This window comes from Ursus americanus, chromosome X, assembly GCF_024610735.1.
Source record: "Ursus americanus isolate L20-20 chromosome X, mUrsAme1.1.p, whole genome shotgun sequence".
NCBI classification, from domain to species: Eukaryota; Metazoa; Chordata; class Mammalia; order Carnivora; family Ursidae; genus Ursus; species Ursus americanus.
This window is the reverse complement of record NC_142164.1, coordinates 20,433,168-20,460,631: the sequence shown is the minus strand read 5'-3', so window position 1 is coordinate 20,460,631 and position 27,464 is coordinate 20,433,168. Positions and strand designations below refer to the sequence as shown.

Below are 27,464 nucleotides of genomic sequence, written 5' to 3'. Positions count from 1 at the left end.
TCCCCACTTCCCCTGTAGGGACTCATGCTGGGTAGCAGTGATCCATACTTCTGGGGAACCAAAGCCTTGTTCTAGAAGCTATGGCAGAAAGGGCATGTCCAGTTCATCAACTGTGTCTTCTGGGAGCCCCCAAACTTCCCTTTTTGAGTCTTTTTCCCTCTTCAGTGGCAACCCCTGATCCCTCCAAATGGGGCCTTCATTCCCTCTCACATAGGAATGGTTCCAACAGCTGAGTGGGACTCCGCCATTCCAGACGTCCCAAGAGAAGGGCAGTCTTCCTTTCTGCCAGTGGCTGGCGGCACTTTTACAGAGGGGACTCTCCTGAGGGGACTCACCCCAACTGAAGAAAGTAGCTCTCCAGCTGTAACCAACTTTCCCAAAGGGTGCAATGGAGCTTCCCAAACACTAGGGAGAGAGGACACTGGCTTTTTCTGAGACAGGCCAGCTCAGAGGAGAAGGAAGGATAAACATTCATCTCGGAGCCAGAGCCTGGGGTGGGGGAGCTAATGGGAAACAGCTTGCTGGAAGGAGGGGGACAGAATTCAGGAATGACTGAGGCGGGCTGCTGAAAGGGGGGTGGGGAGCAGCAGGCTGATTGAGACCAGCTGCTGCTCCTCTGCCCTGGAGATCTTTGGACTCTGCACGGGGCGGGCTCAGAGAGCCCAAGCTTCCCCACCCACCGGGACTCCCGACTCCGGACTCCCGGAGCCTTCAGATACAAGAGACCAGAGGGGGACTCTCCATCTACCGGCCGGACGCCTCTTCCCCATCGCCAGCCCCAACCCCCTGGCTGCTCCTGCCCTGGGAAGGTCTGGAGGAAGAGGCCAGGGAAACAGCCCTGCCCCTTCTCCCCCATCCCTCCATCCTCCCAGCACCAGCATCTGGAGACCCCATGGCCTGGGCTCGCTGGGGCTGCTGCCCCTGGCTTGTCCTCCTCTGTGGTATGTGCATCCTGGTCCCTCCCTCCCACGCTGGAAGGGCAGGTCCAGCTGGAGAGCAGCTCTGGCCTCTCCCCTCTGGGCTCAGAAAGGGTTAGAGTAAGGGCTGGGGCCCAGGTTGTCTCTTTCTCTCTTGGTCCTCCTCTCTGTCTTAAAAAAGAGGAACCCCGGGGCCAGTCCTTGGGGCCCTCCAGACTCAGGTCAAGTCTGGCTTGACACCTTTCCATTCCCATCTGTTAAAGAAAAGATGATTCTGGCACTTGTTAAGAGTAAGGAAGACTTTATTCAAAACTATTGCAATAAGGGCATTGTAATAGGGGAGAAAGATCGGGCTCAACTCTGAATACAGCAAAGATGGCTGAGGACTTAGAGCCAGCGAAGAGAGTGAGGGGGACAGTGGATGGAAAATTACTAAGAGGCGACATCAGGGGTGGGGGGTTCTTGCTGAGCCAACTTAATAGGATTCCTGCTGGAGGCAAGCCAAGTTGAACAGATATGAAGGGTGAAGGATGAGGAATTTGATCAGATAGCAAAGGTGATCAGTTATTAAGGGTGGGGGATTGTCTCTAAACTGGCTTAGCAAGATTCTTATTGAGGACTGGGTGATGCAGGCCCAGCAAGGACAGGATAGATATGGACAAAGTCAAATCCAAGTAAAGAAGAGGCTCGACGGAGCCTAACTAAAGTTAGGTCTTTGTCAGTCCTCTGGTGCCCTGTTTTCCTCTTTGGTCACAACTAGATGCTCCATTCAATGCCCTCCACACCCACTCCATCCCCAGCCTTAAGGAAGCCTCCCTTCACTTCCCTCTCTGTCAGTAGGACCCCGCTAATTCAGTCAGCACCCAATTCCTGAGCACCTCCCCAGTGCCAGGCCCTGTGTCAGGAAACACAGAGAGACTCAGCCACGGCCTCAGAAAACAGCAATCTGGCTGTCCAGAGGGACGCAGGTTGGCTGAGTCTTGCTTCTTATGTTGGCATCTCAGCATCACCATTTTGCCAACGATCTGTTCCTACAGAAACAGGATCATTTTCTTAGATCAACAGTATGGGTCTCATCTCCCCCTTGAGTTTATGAGACCAAGACAGCCAGGCAGGGCATTTCTGGTGTTAATGCCAGCCACCCACCTGTCTGTAGCTCAACCCACTCAGAAGGTAAAAGTATAGTGTCTCCCCATACCCAGGTCCCCATTACTGTCTAAGGAGATCTCCCCTAAAGGTGGGGGCTGGAGGAAAGGACTATCAGAGACCACAGGACTTTCAGGGCTGGAAGGCCCCAAGCCTGTAGGACTTAGCCAAGTATCTGACACACCATAGGTACTGAGTAAATGTTTGCCCAGTGAATACTGGGTGACTCTCCTTGGGTCACACCAAATTTGGGGCAGAGTCCAAATTGGAAACTAAGTTTTCATATACTCCATCCTTTCTGTGGCACCACCCTTCTATGGTTGACTTTTTGTACTCAGATGGCCCGGGTTCAAATCCCTACTTTACCACTGACTCACTGTAGCAAGACATGGGCGAGTTACCAAACCTATCTGGGCTTCAGCTTCCTCTTCTATAGAAAATAGACAGTAATACCCCCCTCACAGTCTTGTTACAAGTATAGAATAAGATACTATAGATAAATTACTGAGCTCAGTGTCTGGCACATAGTAGAAGATCTTTAAATGCTAACCAATTTTTCCCCACCAGGCGACGATGTCAGACTGGGATTGACTGTTTTATGTATTCAAAATGGTCCTGGAAGGAGAGCCAGAGATTCGGATTGTAATAAATGGCACAAGTGGGCCTTGAATTTAAGTAAACCCAATATATATAAAATTAGATTTATAGAAGGGTAAAATGAAGGTGGGGTTATTATTTAGTGAGATCCTCTAGAGCATTTCAAAGAAAATTTGATTACAAAAATTTAATTTACACACAACAGTTCGGTAAACCCTGAAAAGACCCAATTAGATTAGAAGAGAAAAATTGATTTAATGAGCACTAAAACCCCTGCAAAAGTGGCAATCACTTGTCGATGAAACAGGTTTCTTTGATTGTGACCCAGGGTGCCATCCCATTTGGCCTAATTTCCTGTGAAATGTGATTATTTTTATCCTGGAGTTGGACAGCACTGCTTGTTTCAAAGGATGGAGGCCCAGTGGGGACAGGGCGTGTGATTTGGGAGAACATGTCCCTGTGCTCTCTAGAAGCTAAATGGTCTTCAAGTGACCCTGGATTCCCCCCCCCCCCCCGTTTTCTAGCTTTGGGTGCCTGGGGCCACCCAAAACCATTGGACCTGACAGGAGAGGATATGAGAAACTGCTCCATCAGCCCTCCGGTAAGGCCCCGCCCTGGCCCGGCCCCGCCCCTCAGCTCCCATCCCCTCCCCATCCCCCATTGGCTCTGTTGCTAGCCTTTCCCTCTACCAGACTTTCCCCTGACTTCCAGACTCTGGGGCCCCTGTTTCTGATTAACATCCGTCAGGGCGGGCAGCACATTCTCAGGTGTCTGACACCTCCCCATCCCTCCCTCTCACCCACCCATCCCACAGCAGGTTATCTACTTCCGTTCTTGCCTGGGCCACCCCACTAGAGAGGGGAGGGCAGGAAGGAGGGTGGAGGTCCCTAGCTAGCCTTTGGCTGAGGCTAAGCAGAGGCAAGGAAGAGGATGGGAGGAAAGAAAACAAAAGTTCTAAAGGAATAGCACAGAGGGCGGCACAGAAGGGTGGAGAAAGGAAGACAGAGAACTAGAAACATCAACAGAAGGAGGAGAGAGGCCTAGGGTGTGACTGGGGAGAAGGTCCAGCATATTGGAGCTGAAAGGTCAGTAGCTTCCTACCTGGAGACCAGAAGATTCTTTCCACAACCAGAGTAGGGCGGAAGAGCTTCCTCAGGCAGAGGCAGGCCAGAGGTGAAAGCTGGTGGCCTGCCAGCAGTTCTGTAAGCCTCAGGGCCAATGGGGTACATCTGCTTGCCCTGTCAACTTTATGAGACCACTGGGGCAGGCAGGTGGGTAGCCTTTTATATGAAAACAAACACGGATATGTCATTGAGCAGATGGTAAAACAAAACAAAAAACCCACACTTTTCATTTTAAAGATAAAACAGCCTTTAAAGAAATGTCTGGCTTAGAGGGGATCTTTTTGGATAACGCTGCAAACTGCTGGGGGTACTCATTCATTCCCCGCTGCCATTCGGGACCAGTGAGTGCAAACTCAAAAAGTCCCCAAGGTAGGATTGCCAGATGAAATACAGGGCGCCCAGTTACATCTCAATGTCAAATCATGAGTATTTGTTTCAGTATAAGTATGCCCCAAATAGCGCATGGGACATCCTTATACTGAAACATTATATGTTGCTTATCTGAAATTCAAATATGATGGATGGATAGCGTGTATTTTGATTTCCTAAATTGGCAACTCTGCCTCCAAGTTATCCTGAGAAACACCATCCCTCCAGCCTAGTCCAGTGTCAGGGCTCAGATTCCCACAGTTCTCACCCATGCCCCCATCCCAGACTCAGGTCCCGTTGTCACAATGAGTTCCTCTCCAAGTTCTTCACCACCTCCATCTCCACTCAGCTCAGGCCCCTTAATCTAGACTAACCCGCCACATCAGCTGCCACCCCCGTTCCGCTCCAGGCTGGCCCAGCCTACCCACCCCCAACACCTGCCTAAAGGGAGGGTGGGGGCACCTCCAGAGGCTGGGGCCCAGGTGTTATTCTCTCTAAACAATGTGTGTCTCTGTGTGCGTCTTGGTGTCTTCCTGTCACCTGTCAGTACCTTCCAGTTACTGCGGTCAATACCACGGCTCAGCTCATAGCCCTCCGCCAGCAGATGCACACCCAGAATCTTTATGCCTACATCATCCCTGAAACGGACGCTCACATGGTGAGGGATATCTCCTCCCCGACCCTTGCCCTCTGCGATCCTGGGTCGACCACCAATGAGAACAGGTCACAAACTGGAGGCCATTAAGGCTCAGAAGATGAAGGCAGAGAAAGGATTCAAAAGGCAAAGGGAAGGAAGTAGGGGGCTTGGACATGGGAGTTCTAGGGCAACAGAGAGAATGTATTCCTTTACATAGGAGAGAAGACACTGCCAAATCTCCTTGACTTTGGGCAATATAACTGTCAACAAGTTCAGAATCGATTTTGATCAATTCTTAGATGGCAGATCCAGAATGAATGTTTAGGATACTCTAGCCCTAGTAGGTTAGAGTGTGGGCTAGCAATTGGACTGGAGGAATTCTAACCTTCTCATAACCTGATGGGCGGAGCACTGGAATGACCCAGAGGCCCAGGCTACATGAGTGTGGGGTGTAGCTCCCAGGAAACAAAATTGTCTGAATAAGAACTGCTGTTCCCAAAGCAGCACCCCTGCCCACCCAGCCCACCCTTTCCCCACCACTGGCTCCACCTCTGTCCCATCCAGCTTCCCAGCACTAGCCTGTCCGGAGAAGGCATTTTCATAAGATTGCTTGAATTTGTTTTCCCACCTTCGGTGAGTGTCTCAACTTCTCTGAGACTCAGTTTCCTGTTCTGCAAAATGGAAATATTGAGATATGTCTTGAAGGATGATGACAATCAAAATACAATAATGTGTGAAGCCCTCTGCCGAAGTTCTTGATCATGTACCCAGTGTACTGTACTAGACTGGGGAGGGGCAGGACAGCTGGAGGGGAGAACCCAGAAGAACCAAAAAACATGATCCCAGACTGCACAGAATTTGCATTCTGGCCGGGGAGATAAGAGTCTTTGGCTGTTCTGCCCAGTGCTGGACTGTGAGATTTAGACTCCAAGAAATACAGCTGTCCAAAGGAAGGGAAGATCCTGAGATCTGGAGGAGTGACAGAGGACTTCCTGGAAGAAGTGCCCAGCGTGCCTGGGCTTGTAGGACTGGTTGAATCCGACCAGACAGAAAGAACTGGGATGTTGCTGGGGGTGGGGGGGCCTTCCATTGGGGGGCGGGGGGGGTCTAACTCCATGAAAAAAGCTAACGATGGTGTTATTTATTTCCTAGAGTGAGTACATTGGCAATCGTGACAAGAGGCGTGCGTGGATTACCGGCTTTACAGGGTCTGCAGGTGAGAGCATTATTCAGCCCTTATTGCTTCTGTTGGTAGACCCAGCCGTGGTCACAGAGGCTCTGATACGGCCAGTTCTCAGAAGCCAGGACCCCAGGACCTAGTGTCCAGACGCTCAGCCTCCTCTCCACCACTTGAAAAGGCGCATCATAGCCCACCAGTCACACTTCTGCCTGAGGCAGATGGCCCTCCTGGCTCTGTTCCTGTGCTTACTGCCCCTGCCTCAGCACACCATGGGCTCCATTTCTGGAACAGCTGCTACTTCTACATGCAGCCACTAGGGGCTCGCGGATTCTCTTCACACATGGCTCACTTGGGGACAGAGTTTTACTTAGCCGGTGGTTTTTCGGACAACACCTCACGTAGCCAAAAGAGACTCAAACATAGAAGCCCTTTATGGGGCCCCGGTTTCTGAAGGGGCCTCCCACCCCGATCCTGGCCCCCTGAATGAAATCTAAGCTTCCCTTGCTGATCCTTAAACATTCCTCCCCTGGACTTCAAGCTCCACTGCCTTACCCATCCTCGCCAAAATCACTGGGTTTGACTTCTCTGCCTGACTTCAGCTAAGCCCCTGGCTTAGCGTCCCCATCAGCCACTGAGTCTTGATATGAACTACCACACCATCTTTCCTGAGAGCACCTACCTGCAGTATTGAGTCTTTGGGACTGGCAGAAGCAGACCCCTCTCGTCCCTCCTTAGGAGAGGCCCTTGACACAAAGCAGAGATGCCCAGGCTGGCTTCCCCCAATGCTCTCCTTAATGTCTCCTGCATCACTTCCTTGCAACAGAGGAGCAAAGTTCTTTCCGGAGGCCCCCTGTGACATTCTCAGAGCCAGCACCATAGTGCCCATGCACTACCTAAGGCCACCTTCCTCACCTTCATCCTCACCTCCAAGGTTCTCTGTTCTGCCCCAGGAACTGCAGTGGTGACCATGCGGAAGGCAGGTCTCTGGACCGACAGTCGCTACTGGACCCAGGCTGAGCGGCAGATGGACTGCAACTGGGAGTTACATAAAGAAGGTAAAAGGGTCACGTGTCCCCCAAACTTTGAAACCTGGACTAGGTTCAAGAAGGCACAGGTAAGAGGACGCATGCAAAGCCATGATGGGCCTCTGCGGAGACTCTGGGAATCTGAAACCGTCCCTAACCTTTGAGGCTAACCTCAGGGAGGATGGATGTGGCAGGACTGTCACAGACAGAAGTCTGACTGGAAGGCCTGGGGCCAGCCCTGGAGGTGACTCTACATTCTTTCTTGTCTTCCTCTCAGTTGACATAACTTCCATCGTCACCTGGCTCCTCACTGAGGTTCCTGCTGGAGGGAGTGTGGGCTTTGACCCCTTTCTCTTCTCCATTGGTATGTTCTTCCCTCATTCCTGCATTTGTCCACACCAACAAGGGTGACTCAGCCCCTCTGGGACGTAAAGAAGCATACCTTGGTAGAAGGAGGGACAGGATGACTCTAAAGATAGAGTGTCTGAAGCTGTAGTTGCAGAATATTTTGCAAGAAAGATTTATTCATGGATTGTGAGATGAAAATATATTTAAAAGAAAGAATGCAGTTTTTTTTTTTTTAAAGCCATGCATACAGAGACCCAACCTAGAAGACTCGGGGAATCATTAAGATCTAGCAGACAATACACCAGGATGTTCTTGAACCCAGAACCATCCTCTGTGCTCTGGAACTCTACCAATTATGACATTAGAATCGTTTGGTAGCCCTCTTCTGGAAGGTAGCTTGGAAGGTCAAAGGAGTTCAGCGGGTTTCTGAGCAAAGAAGCATAGTCTCCACCCCCCAGTAATACAGCTCCCTGAGCTTTGGGGCCCCAGCCAGCTGGCCAGCCTGACCCAAGGGTGGAGTCTTCATGAATATGTACCTAAAGGCTCCCCCTTCAGAACTGGCTTCTTTGCCAGCTTTCCGGTGACGTGACCATCACCACTCCTTCAGGCTGTGGCACTGATGCTCAGTTAAAATGGATAGCACTGAGAAGAGGGCCTCACAGCCATTGGCGCTTAAGAAGATAAGCCTAGCCAGTTGGCTGAGGGCAGTGCTGGGGTGGGCCCCAGGCAATTAGGCTTTGAAAGCAGAAGAGGAGGCTGAGAGGACACACTCCAGGAGGAACAGACTGCTTGGACCTGTTCTGGGCAGCTGAGGCGGCAGGAGTGGAGTGGGAGGCAGAACAGACAAGGACTAATTTTGCCTGAGTCACAGTTTTTCTTGAGGTGTAAACAGGGGACCAGTGACGGCTTCCTGTCTCTGCAGGTTCCTGGGAGAGTTATGACATGGCCCTCAAAGACTCTAACATACAACTCGTGTCCATCCCAGCCAACCTTGTGGACCTGGCATGGGGGTCAGAGAAGCCTCTGGTTCCAAGCCAACCCATTTATGCCCTGCAGGAGGCATTCACAGGTGATTCTCTATGCTCTTTCTCCCCAGCTTGAAGCAACATGGGTCCCCACTGCTGCTCCTTTGGCTGAAAATGTTGTCCTGGGAATTACCAAAGCAACGGTTCTCAAATCTTCCTGTGCACCTGAATTGCCTGGGATGCTTATTTAAAAAGCAGATGTCTGGGCCCCCTCATCTCAAAGAGTCTGAATCAAAAGGTCCTCAGACCATATATAGAAAATGCTGGAATAAATAGTGTTAGGATTTGAAGCAAGAGGGAACAGGAAGGGAGGAAACAAGGGAGTCAGAGCAAGATTAAAAAAAAAAGATTAAAAAAAAAGAACCCTACCCCTTTGAAGAAAGAAAAACAACATGATAGGAATTGCTTATCTGATAGTGGAGACCGGTTTGTATTGATTCATTCAAACCTAGACTTCTGGCCCTCCTATAGGAAGATGACTAGGATCAGGTGGGCCGGCTGACAAAGGAAGTATGTAACTAAGCTCAGGGTCAATCCATGGCACAAATTAGGGTTCAGGTTTTGACCAGACCACAAAGGAAAGTTAACTGACCCCCCACAAATTCTAACATTGATGATCTTCATCTTGACGTCATTGATACCATCTAAATACGTCATAAAAGAACAGCGTCCTCTATGATTCTAGTAAGCAGTAACTAAAATCCTGACCAGGACCAGGCTACTGACAATGAATCACTGTCTTGGCCACCACCACCCCCGACCTCCCCAGGAATTCCAAAAGAGCCAATGGACATGGATTCCTAGGAATATTGGGCAATCTGAGAGGCCCCTTTCCACACACAGGTCCGTGCACATTTCTTATTTGAAAAGGAGTCAAGAAAGCAGGAGGGAAATTTCAAAATAGCAAGGATGATGAAACAAGCTAAAATTGTGCCCAATTTTCTTTATCCGTTCTGATATAACTTGCAGAATCATTCTGCATCTCGAAAAAGTTTTTAAAGAAACTTGCTATCCAAGACTGTGTAATCATAAATAAAACTCATCCCTTTCAGATAAAGAAGGGCGCAGTTAGGTCGGGAAGGGGAGGGGATAAAGGGGGGAAGCCTTTCAGGGACTGAGGGAGAATTCATGCGGGATTTGTCACTGCCCACAAGTGACGAAATGCTGAGCCTTCATAGGCTGCTGGCCTTCAAGGAAAAGCCATCCAGAGCCAGAACTGGGCCTGGAAGCCTGAGCGTAGAGTTCTTGAGTCTCTAAGCTTACAAAGACAAGCGAGACTTTCTCTCCAGCAACTGCTAGGCTTTAAAGGGGGCAAAGGACAAAGAGACCACGAAAGGTTAATTTGCCTTCGTTTGCTGTCGCACATTCATGAAACTTGATAACACGATTCTGAGCAAAAGAAGCCAGAGAAGGCCCCATAGTGTATGATTCCATTTGTATGAAATATCCAGTTTAGGAAAGCTGATGAATGGTTTCCAGGGGCTGAGGGGGGAAGGGAATGGGGAATGACTGCCTTATGGCTACAGGGTTTCCTTTCCAGATGATAAAAATGTTCTGGAATTAGATAGTGATGGTGGTTGCACAATCGTGAATGTTCTTAAAGCCACTGAATTGTGCACTTTAAAATGGCTAAAATGATACATTTTATGGTATGTGTATTTTACCACAATAAAATAAAATAATCCTTAAAAAGTATCATACCCAAAGCTCTGGCTCTTGTTAAATAATTTTTACCTGTTTGCCTAAAGTTTTTTTAAATGGCATTAAGTTACTTATGCCTAATCTTTGAGCCCAACTGGGACTCTTAATGTTTACGACATTCTGCCAGCAAATTCTCAGCCCTGCCTAGGGGCAAACTCTTCATCTGCATTGCAAAGAGTAGGGATAAAAGATGAAAACTAGAACCAGGGTACAAGCATCCTAGAAAGGACAGCTCTGTGACACAGAGTTTAAGGGCAAGTCTGGGGACTGACAATGTTAGCAAGATAGTCCAGTGTTCCTATAAAGTAAGAGGGTGGGCATGTAGTTAAACAGACCCACGTGGAAATCTCAGCGCTACCCCCTTGCTAGCTATGAAACCCTAGACAAGTCACTTTTTCTCCCTGAAGTCTCAATATCTGTAAAATGGGTCAAAGAGGGATTAAAACAATGTTCAAGGACCCATGGCTAATTAGGCACCAGGTTATTTCAGAAAAGAGGCTTGAACATGACCTAGACTGATCCCTTCACCCTTCAACTAAGGCTGCTCTCTTGATCTTTGTTCTGAAAGCTTATTTATTGATCAGAAAGTTACACCAGGCTTACCATACACCAAGACACCGTTCTGTGTGCGTTACAAATATTAATTCATTTGATCCCCATAACAACCCTATTGACTAGATACTATCATAATAATCCATCCTCGTTTCACAGGTATGCAAAATAAGACACAGAGGGGTTAAGTAATTTGTCCAAGTTCACATAGCTAGTAATGGCAGGGCCAGAATTTGAACACAGATAGTCGGTCCAGAGAGTACATGTCCTTACCAACAATACAAGTCAGAGTTTGTTTGGAGAAAGGTTTCTACTGCTTTGAAAGACATGGAAAACGATTGCCCTAGGGGAGTGCTCTCAAGAGCAGCATGCCAAAGGGAAAGTATGCCACTTATGCTTTCTTTGGGCTCCTTTGCTTCCAGGGGGCACCTGGCAGGAGAAGGTAGCTGACATCCGCAGCCAGATGCAGAAGCATCGCAAGGGCCCAACAGCCGTCCTGCTGTCGGCACTCGATGAGACAGCCTGTGAGTATGGACTTGTAGACACAGGGTGGGCACCTGGGTCCCCCCAACCCCCATGCCTCCTGGGCCCTGCAGCACAGGACTCCTTCCCTAATCACCACATAACCACGGGTTCCTCGAACTCCATGGCCATGGCCTGTGGGAACTGAGAAAGCTAGGGGGCAGGAGATCATGTCTGCTGAAAAAGAAAACCAGGAGGTCCAGAGCAAGCTGGAGCCAGCCCACAGGCCATCGGAGGAATGGGCTGACCACAGCGGCAACGGCTGTCTCATGAAGGGAAGGGGGCCTAGCTAACACCTGCCATCAGCCTAGCCACCAGCCTGGGGCATTCATACTCCCAGCTTTAACACCCAGTGCCCCCCCCCAACCGATTCTGTCCCATCGTGGCTCAGGGCTTCTTACCTGACCCCAGCTCTGGGCTTCAGATTTGCTGGGCACCCACTGAAACTATGCTGACTACTGGCTGCGTATCTTCGTTTTTCTGGGAGAAAGGGTCCATAGCTCTCATCAGTGCCTCAAAGACCCCCTCCTCCAAAAAACACCTGAGAAACATTCAGAGGCAGATGTTCAGGCATACTGCTGGGAATCTTTGGGGGTCCAAAGCAAACGGTGGGGCAAAGGGGGGACATGGACTTGCCTCAGGCAGACCAGCCTCAAAAAGTCCCCATCAATTCTCTTCCAGGGCTCTTCAACCTTCGAGGCAGTGACATCCCTTATAACCCCTTCTTCTATTCCTACACACTGCTCACAGACTCCTCTATCAGGTATGGCTTTTCCTTGGCTTGCTCTCTGGGACTTCTTCCAACTTCTGCCCCTCACCTGCCCCACCACTTACCCTGCCCTAATATGCAGCCTTCCCAGGAGCCTGCAGCCTGCCCCCAACGGGATCCTCTAGGAAGCCTCCAGTTGGCTTTTCCTGACCCCTTGACCTCTGTTCCCACCTACTCCCAATCTGGTCTGCTTGGCTCCTTGGTGGGGTTCCTCTGACCTCCGGGAACGAAGGGATTCCTGTCCTTTGCTTCGTCCTGGGAGACCCTCAGGACCCTCCTGGTCTTCCCTCCCCACCCAGGTTATTTGTAAACAAGAGTTGCCTTGACTCTGAGACCCTGAAGTACCTGAATTCCAGCTGCATGGGCCCCATGTGTGTGCAGCTCGAAGATTACAGCCAGGTCCGTGACAACGTCCAGACCTACGCCTCCGGAGATGTGAAGATCTGGATCGGGACCAGCTATACTACATATGGGCTCTATGAAGTGATGCCTATGGTAGGTTTGTCGGGCCCCCACCTGGGCCAGGCATCACCCCCCTCCCCCGCTCCAGCCCTGATAAGTCTCAACCTAAAGTGGGGCCACAGGCCCTGAGCCATTCAGGCAGTTGGTCACTCCCCTTCTAGGCTTCCCAGGGAAAACATGGAAAAAGAAGAAGCAGATGTCTATCCACAGAGAGCTCAGAGGTTGTCAAGGAGACTAGAGGGAGTACAGCCTGGTAGAGCAGAGGCTCTGAGGTCGCCAAACCTGAGACTGAGTCCTGGTTCTGCCCTGAACTGACTGCGTAATGACCTTGGACAAGTGACTTAGCCAGTCTGGACCTCTGTTTCCTCACCTGCAAAATGGCAGTAAGAGCCCTGACCTCAGAGGCCTTGCTCTGAAGAGATTAGAGGAGATAGTACATGTAAAGCCCAGTGCCTGGCACACAGCAGGCACTCAGTGAATGTTATCTGTTATGATATGATATGGGCAGGAAACTCACATTGTTAGAATAGCCCATTAAGTGGCAGGGGCTAGGTTCTGATCTATCCCAGAGCGCTGCTGGGATCCAGCGGCAGGGAGGGAGGGAGGGAGGGAGGTAAAATTCAGCTGGACGTGGAAGACAGGGAAAGACCTGGGCAGCCAGAAAGCACAAGAAGGAATGGTCTTCACCACTGTAGGGAATGACAAGTCTCGCCTTAGCTGGGCCCTCCTGCCAATCCTTTTCAAACCCCACTGTGCCCTGGAGATCCTCCCCCCGACCTCCTCCTCTATGCCCATGACAGGAGAAACTCATAGAAGACACCTACTCCCCAGTGATGGTGACCAAGGCAGTGAAAAACAACAAGGAACAGGCCCTCCTCAGGGCCAGCCACGTAAGTCACGGGAAGGCAGACTAGCCTGTTGGGAACTTCTGGTCTGATGAGTTAGAAAGGAGACCCAGCCAAGGAACCTGAAGAAGCTCAGTGAAACAGAGAAGTGGACACCAGACTCCTGGGCTTCACCCCCTTATTCTTAGCCTGGTACTGCAGTCTAGAGCCTGGGCCCTGGAGCTAGAGTGTCTGAATGCAAATTCCAGCTCCTTGCTTCACTTCTCTGGGCCTCAGTTACTTCATCTGTGAAATGAGTATCATTAACAGGAATCTACAGCATAGGGTTGTGGTGAGGATTAAATATATAAATAAACATATATGTTATATAATACATAATATCTCTAAAATATATAAGTAATATTTAATTAACATTTTAATTGTAATATATCATGTACAATCATATATAAATGTGTGTACATATATATTTACATACATACAATAAGTATATACATATAAATAGAAATATGTACTTATATAAATATATAATGAGTTTATAAATATGTAATTATATACATATAAACAGAATTATATAATTATATAAGTATAATTGTACTGAATAATATATATATTGCTTTGATCACTGCCTGGCACATTCCAAGTGTTAAGTAAGTGTTTGCTGTCCTGATTTCCCCACCCTGGCAAGGGGCTGGCTTGCTCTTTCAGATGTTCCTGTTGAAACGAGAAGAACTCGCCGCATTTTACAAAACTTTTTCTTATAGAAAAGTTTAAACATATACAAAAGTAGAGAAACTAGCCTAATGATCGCCCGCGCCCTCCCTCGGCTTCACCACTTTGTGGCCCTTTGGTCTACAAGGCCACATCCCTTGCCCACACACCCAACCCTCTGCCGCTGGTTGGTTTTGAAGCAAATCCCAGCTATCATACGGTTTTTTCTGGCAACACTTTAGTATCTCTAAAAGATAGCACTTCAGTAAGTATCGCTGAAAGATAAGAACTCTTTTCAAAACATAACCACACTATGATCATATATAAACTTGAACAAGAATCCCTTAATATCCTCAAACAGTCGCGGCAACCCTGGAGTGTTAGAGCTCCGCTCCCGCTCGCGGGGCAGCCACCTGATCTCCTTGATCGAAGAGCCCTGGCTGGCGAGCGCTCTTCAGCCCGCCCCTCGGCTCTGCTCGCCCGCTCCAGGTGCGCGACGCCGTGGCTGTGATCCGCTACTTGGTCTGGCTGGAGAAGAACGTGCCCAAAGGCACCGTGGATGAGTTCTCAGGGGCAGAGCTGCTGGACCAGTTCCGCGGGTGAAGCCCCACCGCCGAATTTGGGACGGACTGTCTCTAAGTGCGGGCGTGGGGGCGGGGAGGGGGATTTAGCTTCCTTACTTCGACGGGAAGGAAGGCCCTCCTTGTATTTGGGGGCCTCTCTGGAGCAAGAAGTAACAGGTGCTTGGATAGTCGGGGAGCTGGGCAGGGTGTGTTCCATGACAGTCCCCGGCCCCAGGCTGAAAGCCAGACAACTTGAAGGGCCACAACCCATCAGTGCCCCCTAGTGTCTGCTTCAGGCACAGACCCTCTCTCCGGCGGGAGGGGGGGGCGGGGGAGGGATGGGGTGGCTGGGTCAGGCCAGGTGGGGCTCCCGGACCACTTGAAAATATCAAGTTGGGGAGTGACGTTCCCTGAGGGCACGCTTGGCTCAGGCGGTAAGCATAGTGTGGGTTTGAGGGGCAGGATGCCGCTCTGGGGCTGGGGAAGCTTTCAGACACAAGGAGCTAGGTTTCCTTATTCTTGCTTTACCACGAACTCACTGTGGGACAATGGGCCTTGGTTTCCCCATCTGTAAAATGGAGGTGGAGGGGGAATAATTGGTGTCTACAGTCACTCCTTCTCAGACCTTGAATGCTCTATAACTGACAGACTGGAGCCTGGGAAGATGGCACCAGGAGGTGGGGCTGAGAGTGCCAAATGGAGTCTGGCTGAGGTAGAGGCAGCCATGACCTCCATTTGCCCTGGTTAGATATCCTGGGCCCAGCCTATTCTCTGAGCCTGTCTGTTGACCATTCCTGCCATGTACTTTCTAGAGAGGAAGAGTTCTCCTCTGGACCCAGTTTCGAAACCATCTCTGCTAGTGGCCTGAATGCTGCCTTGGCCCACTACAGGTACTTCAGGAGAAGGAATTTTCTAGGGCCCTGTGGGGCGGGATCCTGGTGTATGTGCGTGGGGGAGGGGATGTGAAGGAGGGAATGGTCTGGGACCCAAGCCCACATTTAAGGATTGAGGCCTTTAGCACTGTGGGGGCTACAGGTGGGCAGTGGAGATCAGTCAGGGCTCGGGAGTCTTCATGAAATTAAAAGGCCCAAGCGGTTTTCTACCACAAAAGGTTGAGACTTTGTGAGCACACGGGGCTGAGGGATCTGGAAGAGAGGCGGGGCTGCTGTTGGATGTTTTTCCTTGGCTTCCTGTGAGTTATTTATATTAGCTAATTCTTAAAGCTCTCGAATACACAGGGAGAAAGGCCTGTTTACTCAGCTTGAGCCAACAAAGGTGGGCCCAGAGGTGGGCTAAACAGATGTTTGGCTTCATAGAAAACAAACACCTGCAGGCCTGTCTGATAGAATCTGGGGGCCCACGCTGACCAGAATGCCTCAGCCTGGCACGGGCACAGCAGCAGGAGATCAGATGACCTCCATTGGCCAGCCTGGCCTATCCCACAATTCCCTCCCCTGGAGTATCCCTCCCAGAGTTCCCTCCCATGGCATCCCGCACCAAGGCAGCTGCCTCGGCCCAGCCCCTTCTCCCCCCTAGAGAGTAGCAGGGGAGGAACTCCTTGGCCCTATCAACTCTTGCTCTCCAGCCCCATCCTTGAGGACCTCCCCCCCCCTTCCTGTGTCTTGGCTTCTCAGGGCCCTGTGTTCTCAGAGGACACAGAAAGTTAGAGAGCGCTGGACTGGGCATCTGGGTCCAGGCCCAGCTCCTTCCCAGCTTTACCACACAGCCTCCTACAAGCCCCGAGCCTCTGCAGGCCTGCGTCTCCTTATGTAGCACGAGATGCTGGCCCTGGGTGCTCTCTGAGGCTCTCAAGGCTCCCGCATTCCGGCTCCCTCCTTTCTCCCCTTGCTGGGAGCCTTGCTTGGTGAGGCGCAGGATCAACAGATATACACTGAGGACATTAGCAGCATCAACCGAGTGCTCCCCCAGGGCCCTTGGGGAAATAAGGGGTGAGGGGTTCCCCTGCTTCCTCTCAGGACCCCCCACCCCACCCAGGGCAGGCTTAGGCTACTCCCTTCTCAGTGGCTCTCCCCTTCCTAGTCCGACCAAGGAGCAGCACCGGAAGCTGTCTTCAGATGAGATGTACCTGCTGGATTCTGGGGGACAATACTGGTATGTATTCCCCACCCTGCCCTGGCCAACTGCCTCAGCTCAGACATCCAGGGCTTCTGAAGAGCCGCCACAGCTCTCCCTTCCTGGGTGGGAATCCTCTGTCTGAGAAAGGAGAGCCCTGGATGGAATGAGCCTGAGCATCATTCCCATTTGTGCACTTGGGGACCCCCGTGCAGTGGGAAACACACAGAAGCCAAAACAGTGGGGCTGCGCCTGCGGCACCTCTGTGAGAATCGGGAAACATCTCTCCTTGCTCAAGTAAAATGTTCTTGAAGCCGCATATCATGACACAGTCTGAGCAGCCATGCTTGGCAGCCCTGTCTGGCAGCACAGACACCGTACCCACATTCTCACCTACTCATGAGCACCCTGGACATGGTCCCCACACCAGCAGCAGCATCCATTCTCCCCGCACGGCACAGACCAGGTGACCGTGTTCAGGGGGGGTGCCTGGAGCACAGTTGGAACAGGGCACACGTATCAGCACGGGTATGTGTCTGTGAGTAGATATGCGTGAGTGTGTGCATGGCCACGTCGGGTTACGTAGGAGGGCCCTCTCCCCCTGCTCTGAGACTCCATGATCTGTGTGTCCACCAGCGCGTGTGCTCATTAACATGCCTATATAACTATGAAGTGCCTGGTACCCCCTTTAGAAGTGTTACCCTTGTACAGTGCACAATCTGAACACTTAGATAGAACAGCCATGCAGAATAGGCTAACCCCAATTTTTCCAAATGTGTGACCAATCATTCACACAGAAGTTGAGATGAGATGAGCCAGTAGATTTTTTTCTTCTCTTCTCATGGGCTTGTGGAAAGCTTGGGCGGGGTTGGTGAGGGGAGGAAGGGGTGTGCTGAACTGATGGAGGAGCAAGGAGTCGTTTCAAACCATTTCCCATCCTCTATCCTGTGGAAACGGTGAACGTGCTAACGAAAACGGCTCTTCGCTTGCTGCGAGTGCAGCTCTGGGAGCTAACACAAGAGCTTAGCCTAGCAGCCTTTGCTTGTTCCCAGTCTGGCGTTGTGTGTTCTGTGTACTTGAGATGGCCAATGTGCAAAGAGGAAGTGGATTTGTGGGGCGTTGCTGGATTGGGGCATGCTCAGAGCAGGGTGAGGCCGGGGAAATGGTCACCTCACTTCCTCTTCTCTCCTTCTTGAAGAAGTCTGCCACGCTCTGTAACCTGCTCCCAAGGAGGAATCCCCAGGGCCCTGGGACCTTTACTCCCCACCCCCTCCCTGGTAGTGGCCACAGGGGCCATCTGGGGGCACAGCTGCTGCTGGCGGTTGGGAGTCAGACTTTTCGGCTTCTGGCTTCAGTTCCCTGGGACTCTGAGCAAGTCCTTGGGTTAGATCCATGTTTACAAGGAGCGGACTGTGTCGAGTCAGCATTTGCTCCAGGCCTGGCTTCACTGAGGCTTAGAAAGGGAGATGGCTCATGGCCTCAATTGCCTCATCTGGGAAATGAGGATAATGTGGCCTCTCCTGCTACCCTTCCCAGGGAGCTGCAAAAGTGTTCTAGAAATGGTAAACAACTATGCGAATGTGTAAGAGTGCGATGATCTTTCTGAACCTGTTTCTCCACTGGTAAAAATGGGACGTTCCGCTCCCTCCTGCCTCCCTGAAAGCCTGGAAGAAACTTTGCTTTGAAAGCCAGGCTGACCCAAGAAACCCAGATTTATAAAACAGCCAAACTAGGGGGTATGGGGGCGGAGTATGTATGTGGGGGATCAGGACTGTCAGACAACATAGCAATTTTGAACTTAATAGCTTTAGAGTCCCTTTATGCAAAGATGCTGAAGATGGGAACTTGATGATAGCATCTGTGTTCTTTCGTTACCCCTAACCCACCTCACCCCCACCCCGCTCCTGCCACTCGAACCCCCTTGGAAAGCACACAGGCAGCACACAGCCACGATCCCTACCCCCAAATATTCGGCAGAGCTGTATATGTTGATTTTCCTGGCCCACAGGGATGGAACCACAGACATCACCAGAACAGTCCACTGGGGCACGCCCACTGCTTTCCAAAAGGTAAGCATTGGACCCAGAATTCCCCTACCCACCTTTACCCAAGGGACATCCAAGCAATCACTCCAGCAAGAGCCCTTCATTTTACAGAGGCTAAAACTGAGGCCCAGAAAGGTTAAGTAGTTTGCCTGGGGTCACACAGCAAGTTAGAACCAGAAAACCCAATGCTCCTGGCTTCCCCAGAGGTATTTCAGGCCTCTAATAGGGCCTCAGCTGAAGCTCTTCATCATCCCATTTCAGTAAATCAGTGAACAAATGTTTACTTAGTGCTGTCTGTGTCTCTAGCCTTGTGCGCAGCAGAAAGCAGGGGAAAAGGCATTCCAGGCAGAGACAAACAGCACAGGCAGTCTCAGAGGTGGAGGTGGAAAGGAGCTGGAGGTTTTCAGAAAGCAGCGAGAGCCAGTCTACCTGGAGCAGAGGCTGGGGCATCTTCTGTGTGCACCGGGGGCCTCCGGATGGGTGGGGAGCAGGGGGTGGCATTCGTGCATTCAGCAAGTAGACTGTGGCTCAGACATGGCACTAGAAAGAGAGAAAAAACAAAAGCCGGCCAGGCCTCGAGGAGCTCACAGTTTAGTGGGTTAAGTCCCCAGGTTGTCCTGAACAAGATGACGTGTGTGTGTGTGCGTGTATGTGTGTGTGTGTGTGTGTGTGTGTGTGATGAAAGGAACTTACCACATTGCCACAAGGAGTGAAGAGGTTGCTGTCAGCCCACCACCTTCCCTTTATCCACAAGGTGAACCAGCCCAACCAAGAGAGGCTGACCTGCCAGATTATGAGGCCCTAACTCAAACATAAGGCCTTAAGAAAACTGAAGGATGATCCTAACAGTAACAAGGGAGCCGACCTCTACTTGAACACTTACTCTGTTTAAAACATTAATGTGCATTAGTCTACCTACTCCTCCCAACAGCCTTATGAGCTGGTACTGTGATCATTCCATTACAAACGAGGAAACTGAGGCATGGAGCGGTTAAAGTTGCTCGCCCAAGGTCTCCAAGTTTGTGAGTGGCCAATTCAGGATTCTAGTTCAGGGAGTTTGCCTCCCAACTCCCTACCGTCAGGCCTCAGCCCACCACCATCTATAAGCGTTCCTTGTGCACAGCCAAAGAGAACCCCATGGACCACGCTCCAGCTTTTGACAGGTCTCCCTCAGATGCCTCTGGCCATTTCCCAGAACCTGGATGACCACACATGAGCATGCACCTACCCCCCTACACAGCCCTCCTGTAGGCCTGGGCCCACACACCTGTGTGGGCACAGGCCAAGCAGCTGGAAACTTCTAAAATCCTCCTCTTATGCAGCACATTACCTCTCCCTCTCGCCATCAGGAGGCATATACCCGCGTGTTGATAGGAAATATCGATCTGTCCAGACTCGTCTTTCCTGCTAGTACATCAGGTGGGTTTTGGAAACCAGGCTGGACCCAGAGACTCAGGCTCTGATTTCACTGGATCCAGACTGCTACCCTGGGAGGCTAGTGGGGCAGGGATTATATCATCATCCCCTCCATTGTATAGATGAGAAAATGCAGCCCAGAGAGTGAAAGCAACTTGTCCAAGGTCACACAGAGGGGAGAGCCAAGCCTTGAACCCAGGCCTCCTGCCTCCTAATCTACTACTCCAACTCAGTGGGGAGGGGGAGGTCACTGTGGGTTAGAGCAGTCATGGGAGGTTTCCTGGAGGAAGCAGTTATCTTGATAGATGGGGAGAAACTATAGTAGAGTCATCAGTGCAGGTAATGCTGGTACGATGTAGGATGTGCTGGAAAAAGTGCATGCTAACCTGCCTCTCAGGAGCGACTTGCCACAGGTCCCGTCTTGGTGTTGGTTCTGGAACAAGAGAGCAGGAAGAGGCAAAGCTGACAGTCTGGGGTCCAGCTGATTGATTGGGGCCATCTCTCTTCCAGGGCGAATGATGGAGATCTTTGCCCGCAGAGCCTTGTGGGATGTTGGGCTCAATTATGGTCACGGGACAGGCCATGGCATTGGCAACTTCCTGTGTGTGCATGAGTGTAGGTGTCTCTTCTACACTTCCCTGGGCTTCCCCCTCTTATGAAGGAGGTAGAACATGTCACAGGTATGGAAATGACTAAGACCCACAGAGATGCAGTGAGCCACCCAGCGTTACCCAGCTGGTGGGAGGTGATGCTCCACAAGGTAAGTGAGAAATGGTAGCAACTGGCCCTTCCTGCTGCCTGCTTGGCATCGGGGAGGGCCTCGCAGAGAAGAGTGGTGGGTCAATGCCTAGCGCTGGCTGGCATAGACATCAGAGTAATAAAAGCAGAGCTGATCTGGTCTCCATACCAGCCCCAGGTAGATAGAGATGCCGTGGACAAGTGCCGCTAGAGATGCCCCAGGGTTCCCCAGCGACCTGCTCCTCCCCAGAGCCTGCTAGTTTCCAAGCCGGTGAGTACGGGAGAGTTGACACCATGCCTACGTCTTCTTTTCCAGGGCCAGTGGGATTCCAGTCTGGCAACATCCCCATGGCCAAGGGCATGTTCACTTCCATCGGTATGGCTCTTGGGCTCTCCCATCCCCTCCCCACCCTAAGATCAGCTCAGGACTGCAGTCTAGGTAGCACCAGCCTTCAGGGAGCATGCCAGACACAGGCCCCCTGGGCTCCAGCACTCCAGCCCCAAATGCATCGTCCCATCCTAATCCTAAAACCCTTCAGCTCAAACCCTCATTTTGCCCTTGGGACATAGCACACCAGGAGATGGGAGTGCCTCCAGGATCCAAGTGAGCTCTGAAGCCTTCCCTGCTGGGCCACGAGGCCTAGCCTCCCCCATGGTCAGTGGTGGGTCTGCCCAAGCCTGGGGCAGCCAGGCAGTTGGGCTGTCCAGCCACTCCTCAATTGGTACAGGAAACACTGGCTTGGGTCCTCCTCCTGCTTAATACCACCAGCATCTCTGTGTCTCCTAGAACCTGGTTACTATCAGGATGGAGAATTTGGGATACGTCTTGAAGATGTGGCCCTCGTGGTAGAAGCAAAGACCAAGGTAAAGTGCTGCTGTGACGGTCTAGAGCTGTAGACAGCATGGCAGTGACTTTGGGCTGCATGGGGTATAAGGAAGCTCCAAGCAGAAGGGAATTTAATAGGTGGACGTGAACTAATTTGGAGTTTTCCTCCGCTCCAGAAAAACTCCATAACTCAGAGTTTCTCAAGTCTGTTTGCACGTTAGAATATCAGCATTCTCAGAAGATCTTTTTGGTTTTAATGCCAGTGCCCAGGTCCCACCCTAGACCAAAAGAATTGGTATCCCTGCCCTAAATCATTGGTCTCCGATGCCCATAATAATCACTAGGGGAGCTTGTTAGATACAAAGATTCCCTAGAATAGCAACCAACAGGATAAAATACCTACATAAAAACTTAAAAAGACTTATTTATAGGGAGAAAATCTCCACTGAGGGACATAAGAAAGATTTAAGTAAATGGTGCTTTCTGGAAAGAAGCTTCAATATTATAGAGATGTCATTTTTCCAGAAATTAATCTATAAATTCAAGACAACCTCAATTTCAGTACTAACTGGATGCTTTTGTAACTTCACAAAATGATAGTAAAGTTTGTAAAAACAAACATGCAAAAATAGCTAGGTAGCTAGGAAAATTCTGGAAAAGAAGAGCAATAAGGGAAACTAGGCTTTTCAGATATTAGCACATACAATGAAGCTACTGTAACGAAAACAGTATAACACCACAGATAGGAGAGACAGATGTCACAGTGGAACAGAACAGCTAATCCAGAAATACACCCTCTAATTTCCTTTTTTCTTGGGCAGGAGGGGCAGAGGGATAAGGGGGGAGAGAGAGAGACAGAATCTTAAGCAGGCTCCACGCTGAGGGTGGAACCTGACGTGGGGCTCAATTTCATGATCCTGAGATCACAACCTGAGCCAAAATCAAGAGTCAGATGCTTAACCGACTGAGCCACCCAGGCGCCCCTCTAATTTCTATAAACAAAATGGGAATTTAATTTATAATAAAGCTGGTGTTTCAAAAGAGTAAAGACAAGAGAGATTTAATAAATGGGCAGTGGGGACAAATGGCTAATTATTTTGGGGGGCTATTAAAGTGAAGAACCTTACTGTTACCCCAAAATAAAATTCTGAATGGATCGAGATTTAAAGGTAAAACCATAAAAGATCTGGAAGAAAATCTATATAAATTCATTTATAGTCCCAGGGTGGAAATGGGCCTTTCTATGCACGGCCCAGAAGCCATGAAGAAAAAGATTGATAAATTAAATGTAAAACTGTCTATATGGACAGGCACCTGGGTGGCTCAGTCAGTTAAATGTCGGCCTTCAGCTCAGGTCATGATTCCAGGGTCCTGGGAATGAGCCCTACTTTAGACTCCCTGCTCAACGGGAAGTCTGCTTCTCCCTCTCCCTCTGCCCTTTGCCCTGATCGTGCTTTCTCTCCCTCCCTCTCTCTCTTTCTCTTTCTCAAATAAGTAAAATCTTAAAAAAAACCAAACCCGTCTATATGGAAACAATACCATAAACAAAGTCAAAAGATGTATGGCAACTAGAGCATGTACCACAGGGAAAGCATGCATTTCCTTCTTTTGCCATGAGCTTTTTACAAATCAATAAGACAAAAATAGGGAAAACAGCAAAGGACATGAAGGGGCAACTCTCTAGGATCAACACAAATGATCCATAAGCATGCAAAGATGCTCGACTTTAATCTTAAAGAAACACGAATCAAAACAACAATAGATTACCATGTATCACCTATCTGATTGGCAAACGATGAGAGATTTTAATGATACCCAGTACTGGAGAATCTATGATGAAATGAGCCCTCTCACACACTGCTGGAGGAAGCACGAATTGATACAATCTTTCTAGAGGACAGTTTGAAAATATCAATCAAAATATCTACTTAAAATGCCTTGGGGCTCCTGGGTGGTTAAGCCATCTGCCTTTGGCTCAGGTCATGATCCTGGAGTCTGGGGATTGAGCCACGAGCCCCACATCTGGGCTCCCTGCTTAGCAGGGAGTCTGCTTCTCCTTCTCCCTCTGCCCCTCCCTCTGCTCTTTCTCTCTCTCTCTCTCTCACACACACACACACACTCTCTCTCTCTCAAATAAATCAATAAAATCTTTAAAAAATAACATAACATAACATTACATAACATAAAATGCCTATACCTTTTGTCTCAGCAATCCCTCTGCCAGATATGTCTCTTCTGGATCTAGTCCCAAAACGTCACCACGACATTTTACACATTGAGGTGGATTGTAGCATCGATAGTTACAGTAAAAAAAAAAAAAAAAAAAAGAAGTGGAAACAGCCTACGTATCCATCACTGATTAAATAAATCATCGTGCATGCTGTGGACCCTTACACAGCCCTTAAAAAAGAGTGAGGTAGATATCCTTGTGCTAATATGCAGCGCTCTCCTATGTTTACTCTTAACAGGGTGGAGAGAAAGGTGCAGAAAAACATGTGGTAGGATCCATTTTGTGTGGATTAAAATAATTATAATGGATTCCTTACTGTATTTGTCTTCAATGTTTTCAGGAAGGCAACTGGGCAGGGAGGAGACTTTCCATTTTTATTGTGTATCTTTTTGTAGTTTGTATTTCCTAAGCACAACCATGCAAAGGATCTCTGGGAAATGGGAATTATGGACTATTTTGTCTTCTTTATACTTATTTCTATAGGTAGGTCAATCGATAGATACAAAGAGATTTGGATAGAGATAGAAATGTATAAAGATATAGATTAGATAGTCAGACATAAAAACCTAATAACTTATCTTAAAATTATTTAAATGTAGGTTCCCAACCCTGTGCTAGAAGTTCTCACTCCAGTGGTCTGGGGGGTGGACCTGGGAATGTACATATTTAACAAGCCCCCACGGTGCTGGACAAATACAGACCTAATAAGCATGAAAGGCGAGGTGCTGAGTGGCAGATTGGGGTGTGGGGGTGGACAAGGGGGCTGTAGGGTGTTCAGCCTACTTGAGCCTCAGGCTTGACAACGGTCAGTTCCCTGTGCCCATGGCTTCTGAGTGGAGTCCTCCATCCCTCCCTTCAGCAAAGCCCCCTTCTACCCACTCATTCTCCTGCTTTCCTGCCCTCCCTGTGGCATCCCAGTACCCAGGGTCCTACCTGACCTTTGAAGTGGTGTCCTTGGTGCCCTATGACCGGAACCTCATTGATGTCAGCCTGTTGTCTCCCGAACACGTAAGTGACCTGTAGCCCTGTCCATCTTTCGGCCCATAAACCACTGACTGCCTTCTCCCCAACCCTGGGCCTCTCTTGCCTCTGCTCCCCCTACCCCAAGACCCTCTGCCACTTCCCCTACCCCTGGGACGGTCCACACTGTTAGCTTGAAGGCACACACTGAGGCATCCCTCCCCGACCTCACCAGAGACTCCAAAGCTTCTAGAACTCTCTGGTCAGACCAACCTGCCCAACCTCAGGTAGCGAACTCCTGGGGAGTCTGAGACTGAGTCTCTGGACTCTGCCACCACAAGTTCTAATATCAGCCTCAGTCCCTTCTTCTGTAAAATGGGGATAATAATGCTTGCCCAACTTTCATTCCGCTCCCATCCCCCACCCACCCCAAGAAAGTCACTGTGATGCTAAACGGCCACTGCGGTGAAGTGCCTCTGAAAAGCCCCAGAGAATGCCTGTGGCCTGATAATGGCTGGGGAGCTGGGGGTATCTGTGGGGTACCTCTGGGCACCTGGGTCAGGGTGGGCAGCCGGAGTACCATCGCAGGGGACTGGCTGGCTCCAAGACCTCACCTCGAGGCAGCTTGGCCTGGGGAGGCCCTCAGCCCTCCTTCCCTTTGCAGCTCCAGTACCTGAACCACTATTACCAGACCATCCGTGAGAAGGTGGGCCCGGAGCTGCAGCAGCGCCAGCTGCTGGAGGAGTTCAAGTGGCTGCAGCAGCACACGGAGTCCCTGTCCGCAAGGGCCCCACGCACTGCCTCCTTGGCCTCTCTGTTGGCAGTCTCCTCTCTTACCATCCTTGGCTGGAATGTCTAGAGGCCCAGACTCCCTGGCCAGCCCTCTAGCCCAGTTCCCCTCACCCTGCACCACCCCCGTCCCCAGAGCCCCTGCCAGCACATTGCCCGGAAACCATTGCCTTCAGCTTCCTTCGCCAGAACGAAGTCCCAGGGACACAGGGCTTCTTGGCCCCAGGCAGGCCCCCTCTGGGCCTGTACGCCTCATCCTGGGCTCCCGACCCCTAGCCCTGGAATAGGAGAGCCGGCTAGTCCCTTTCCTCCTGTGAGCCCAGTAGGCCTAACTTATTACCTGGCAGAGCCTCCTACCACTGACAGCCCCCCCCAAATGACCGATATAAGGCAGTATCCTACCCCCAGGAGCTCCATGCCCCCCCCTCCCCGGAAAGCCCCACCCTATCGCCACCTGCTGAATATAGTCAGAGCTCTTCCCACCCCCACTGGCTCCTGACTTGCTGGTCTTTCCACACCCTTGAAGCTGCTTCTGACCACCCCAACCTGCCCCTGGCCCTACAATGCACTCCTGGTTGCAGCCCACAGGCTGAAGGAACGAGGGCTGCCTCTAGGCTCCCTGCTGTGCCTGTGGAGGGAGAGGAAGGGAAGGTGGCTGAGTCTTCTGCAACCAGGAAGGCCAGCCAGAAAGAGGCACGTACACAACCTGCCCCACATTTGAGCTCATCACTTCCAAACTCTGGTGGGTTCCATGCCAATGGACAGGACAGGGAGTTAAGCCATAGGAATTTGGCCGGGGGGGTAGGAGGGAATGTGGGGAGCATTCTGGAATATGACCCTTCCCAAAGTAGGAACAACCTCAGCAGCAGTGCCCAATCACTATCCCAGACTTCCCAGCACATGAGTAGCCATTTTAACTTTCCAAAATGCAGCTACAGTGACAATGCTGTCGAATCCTCCAGCATCCTCAGATGGTCTTTAAATGTGTGACTCTGCTTTCCCCATTTTACAGATAGGAAAATTGAGCTCCAGACAGGGGGGACCTCTCCAAGGACACACAGTGTTGGGACATGGCGGGGCCAGAATGGGCCAGCAGTCCAGCTATTTTGCCCTTTGGCACCATGTAAAATCCCTTAGCATACTTCCCAGCCCCTTCCAAGTTCACTGAGCCCACTGTTGGGGGCAGGGTGGAGGGGAGGGAGGGAGTTTTCTTTGGTCAGCCCTGCCGTTAGCCACCTGGGCTCACATCCTGCTAGATGCTTAAAACAGCATGGCAACAAAGCCTGCCTCTGGGTTTTGCATTGTGTCTTCTGTGTTGCTGGGGACTGCTGTTACCTGTGGCTTTTGTGGTGGGAGAGGAAGGGGAGGAGGTGAGGTGGGGGGAGGATGTGAGGCTCCCAGAAGCTCAGTGGTGGAGCACATGTGCTTGAGAACGGGCATGTGAGCATGCGTGCTTGTACGCGTGTGAACATTCACGTATCCGCATGCATGCCACGCCCAACCAACCACCACCTGTGCTAAAGGTCACAGCCTCTGGAGAGGATGGAAGGGAGCCCCATGCTGTGGGACTTGTGAGTGTAGTCCAGGAAAGTTGGAAGCAGCACTTGTGTTCTGCTGAGCAGGGTCAGGGGGAGGAGAGAACCAAGTCTCCGGGGCAGAGTGCTGGGTGAAGGGGCCAGGCACAGGAGTCCCCCGCGCCTGGGATCACCAGGCCTAGCTGGCTGAGTGAGGGTGACCTGTGGCAGTTATCATCACTGAGGCTTGCATCCAAAGGCCCCAGCTCTGAGCCATCCCCACTGCAAGCCTATAGCACCCGACAGTGGGCCTCAGCTTGCTGATTCATTTACTCTCTCACCTGGGCACCCCACAAAGACAGCTACTAATGATAAAGTCATCA

At 50.7% G+C, this 27,464-nt stretch overlaps 1 protein-coding gene across 2 annotated transcripts; it reads left to right on the top strand.

Moving 5' to 3' along the window:
* The first annotated feature begins 673 nt into the window (after positions 1-673).
* On the top strand, positions 674-26,864 carry XPNPEP2 (X-prolyl aminopeptidase 2). Of its 2 annotated transcripts, none has more exons than XM_045793836.2 (21): positions 674-941; positions 3,185-3,261; positions 4,701-4,811; positions 5,943-6,006; positions 6,921-7,025; positions 7,273-7,359; positions 8,266-8,412; positions 11,044-11,145; positions 11,825-11,906; positions 12,212-12,407; positions 13,175-13,264; positions 14,417-14,526; positions 15,303-15,380; positions 16,531-16,602; positions 18,572-18,632; positions 19,958-20,027; positions 20,535-20,639; positions 21,079-21,138; positions 21,550-21,626; positions 24,737-24,826; positions 25,443-26,864. In XM_045793836.2, the coding sequence occupies exons 1-21, from the start codon at positions 893-895 to the stop codon at positions 25,635-25,637; spliced, it is 2,028 nt and encodes a 675-aa protein (XP_045649792.1). In that variant the 5' UTR covers positions 674-892; the 3' UTR covers positions 25,638-26,864. The 2 variants fall into 2 exon arrangements, with proteins under 2 accessions (XP_045649792.1, XP_087716358.1); XM_087860232.1 differs by having other exon boundaries at positions 19,931-20,027.
* Positions 26,865-27,464: the final 600 nt, after the last annotated feature.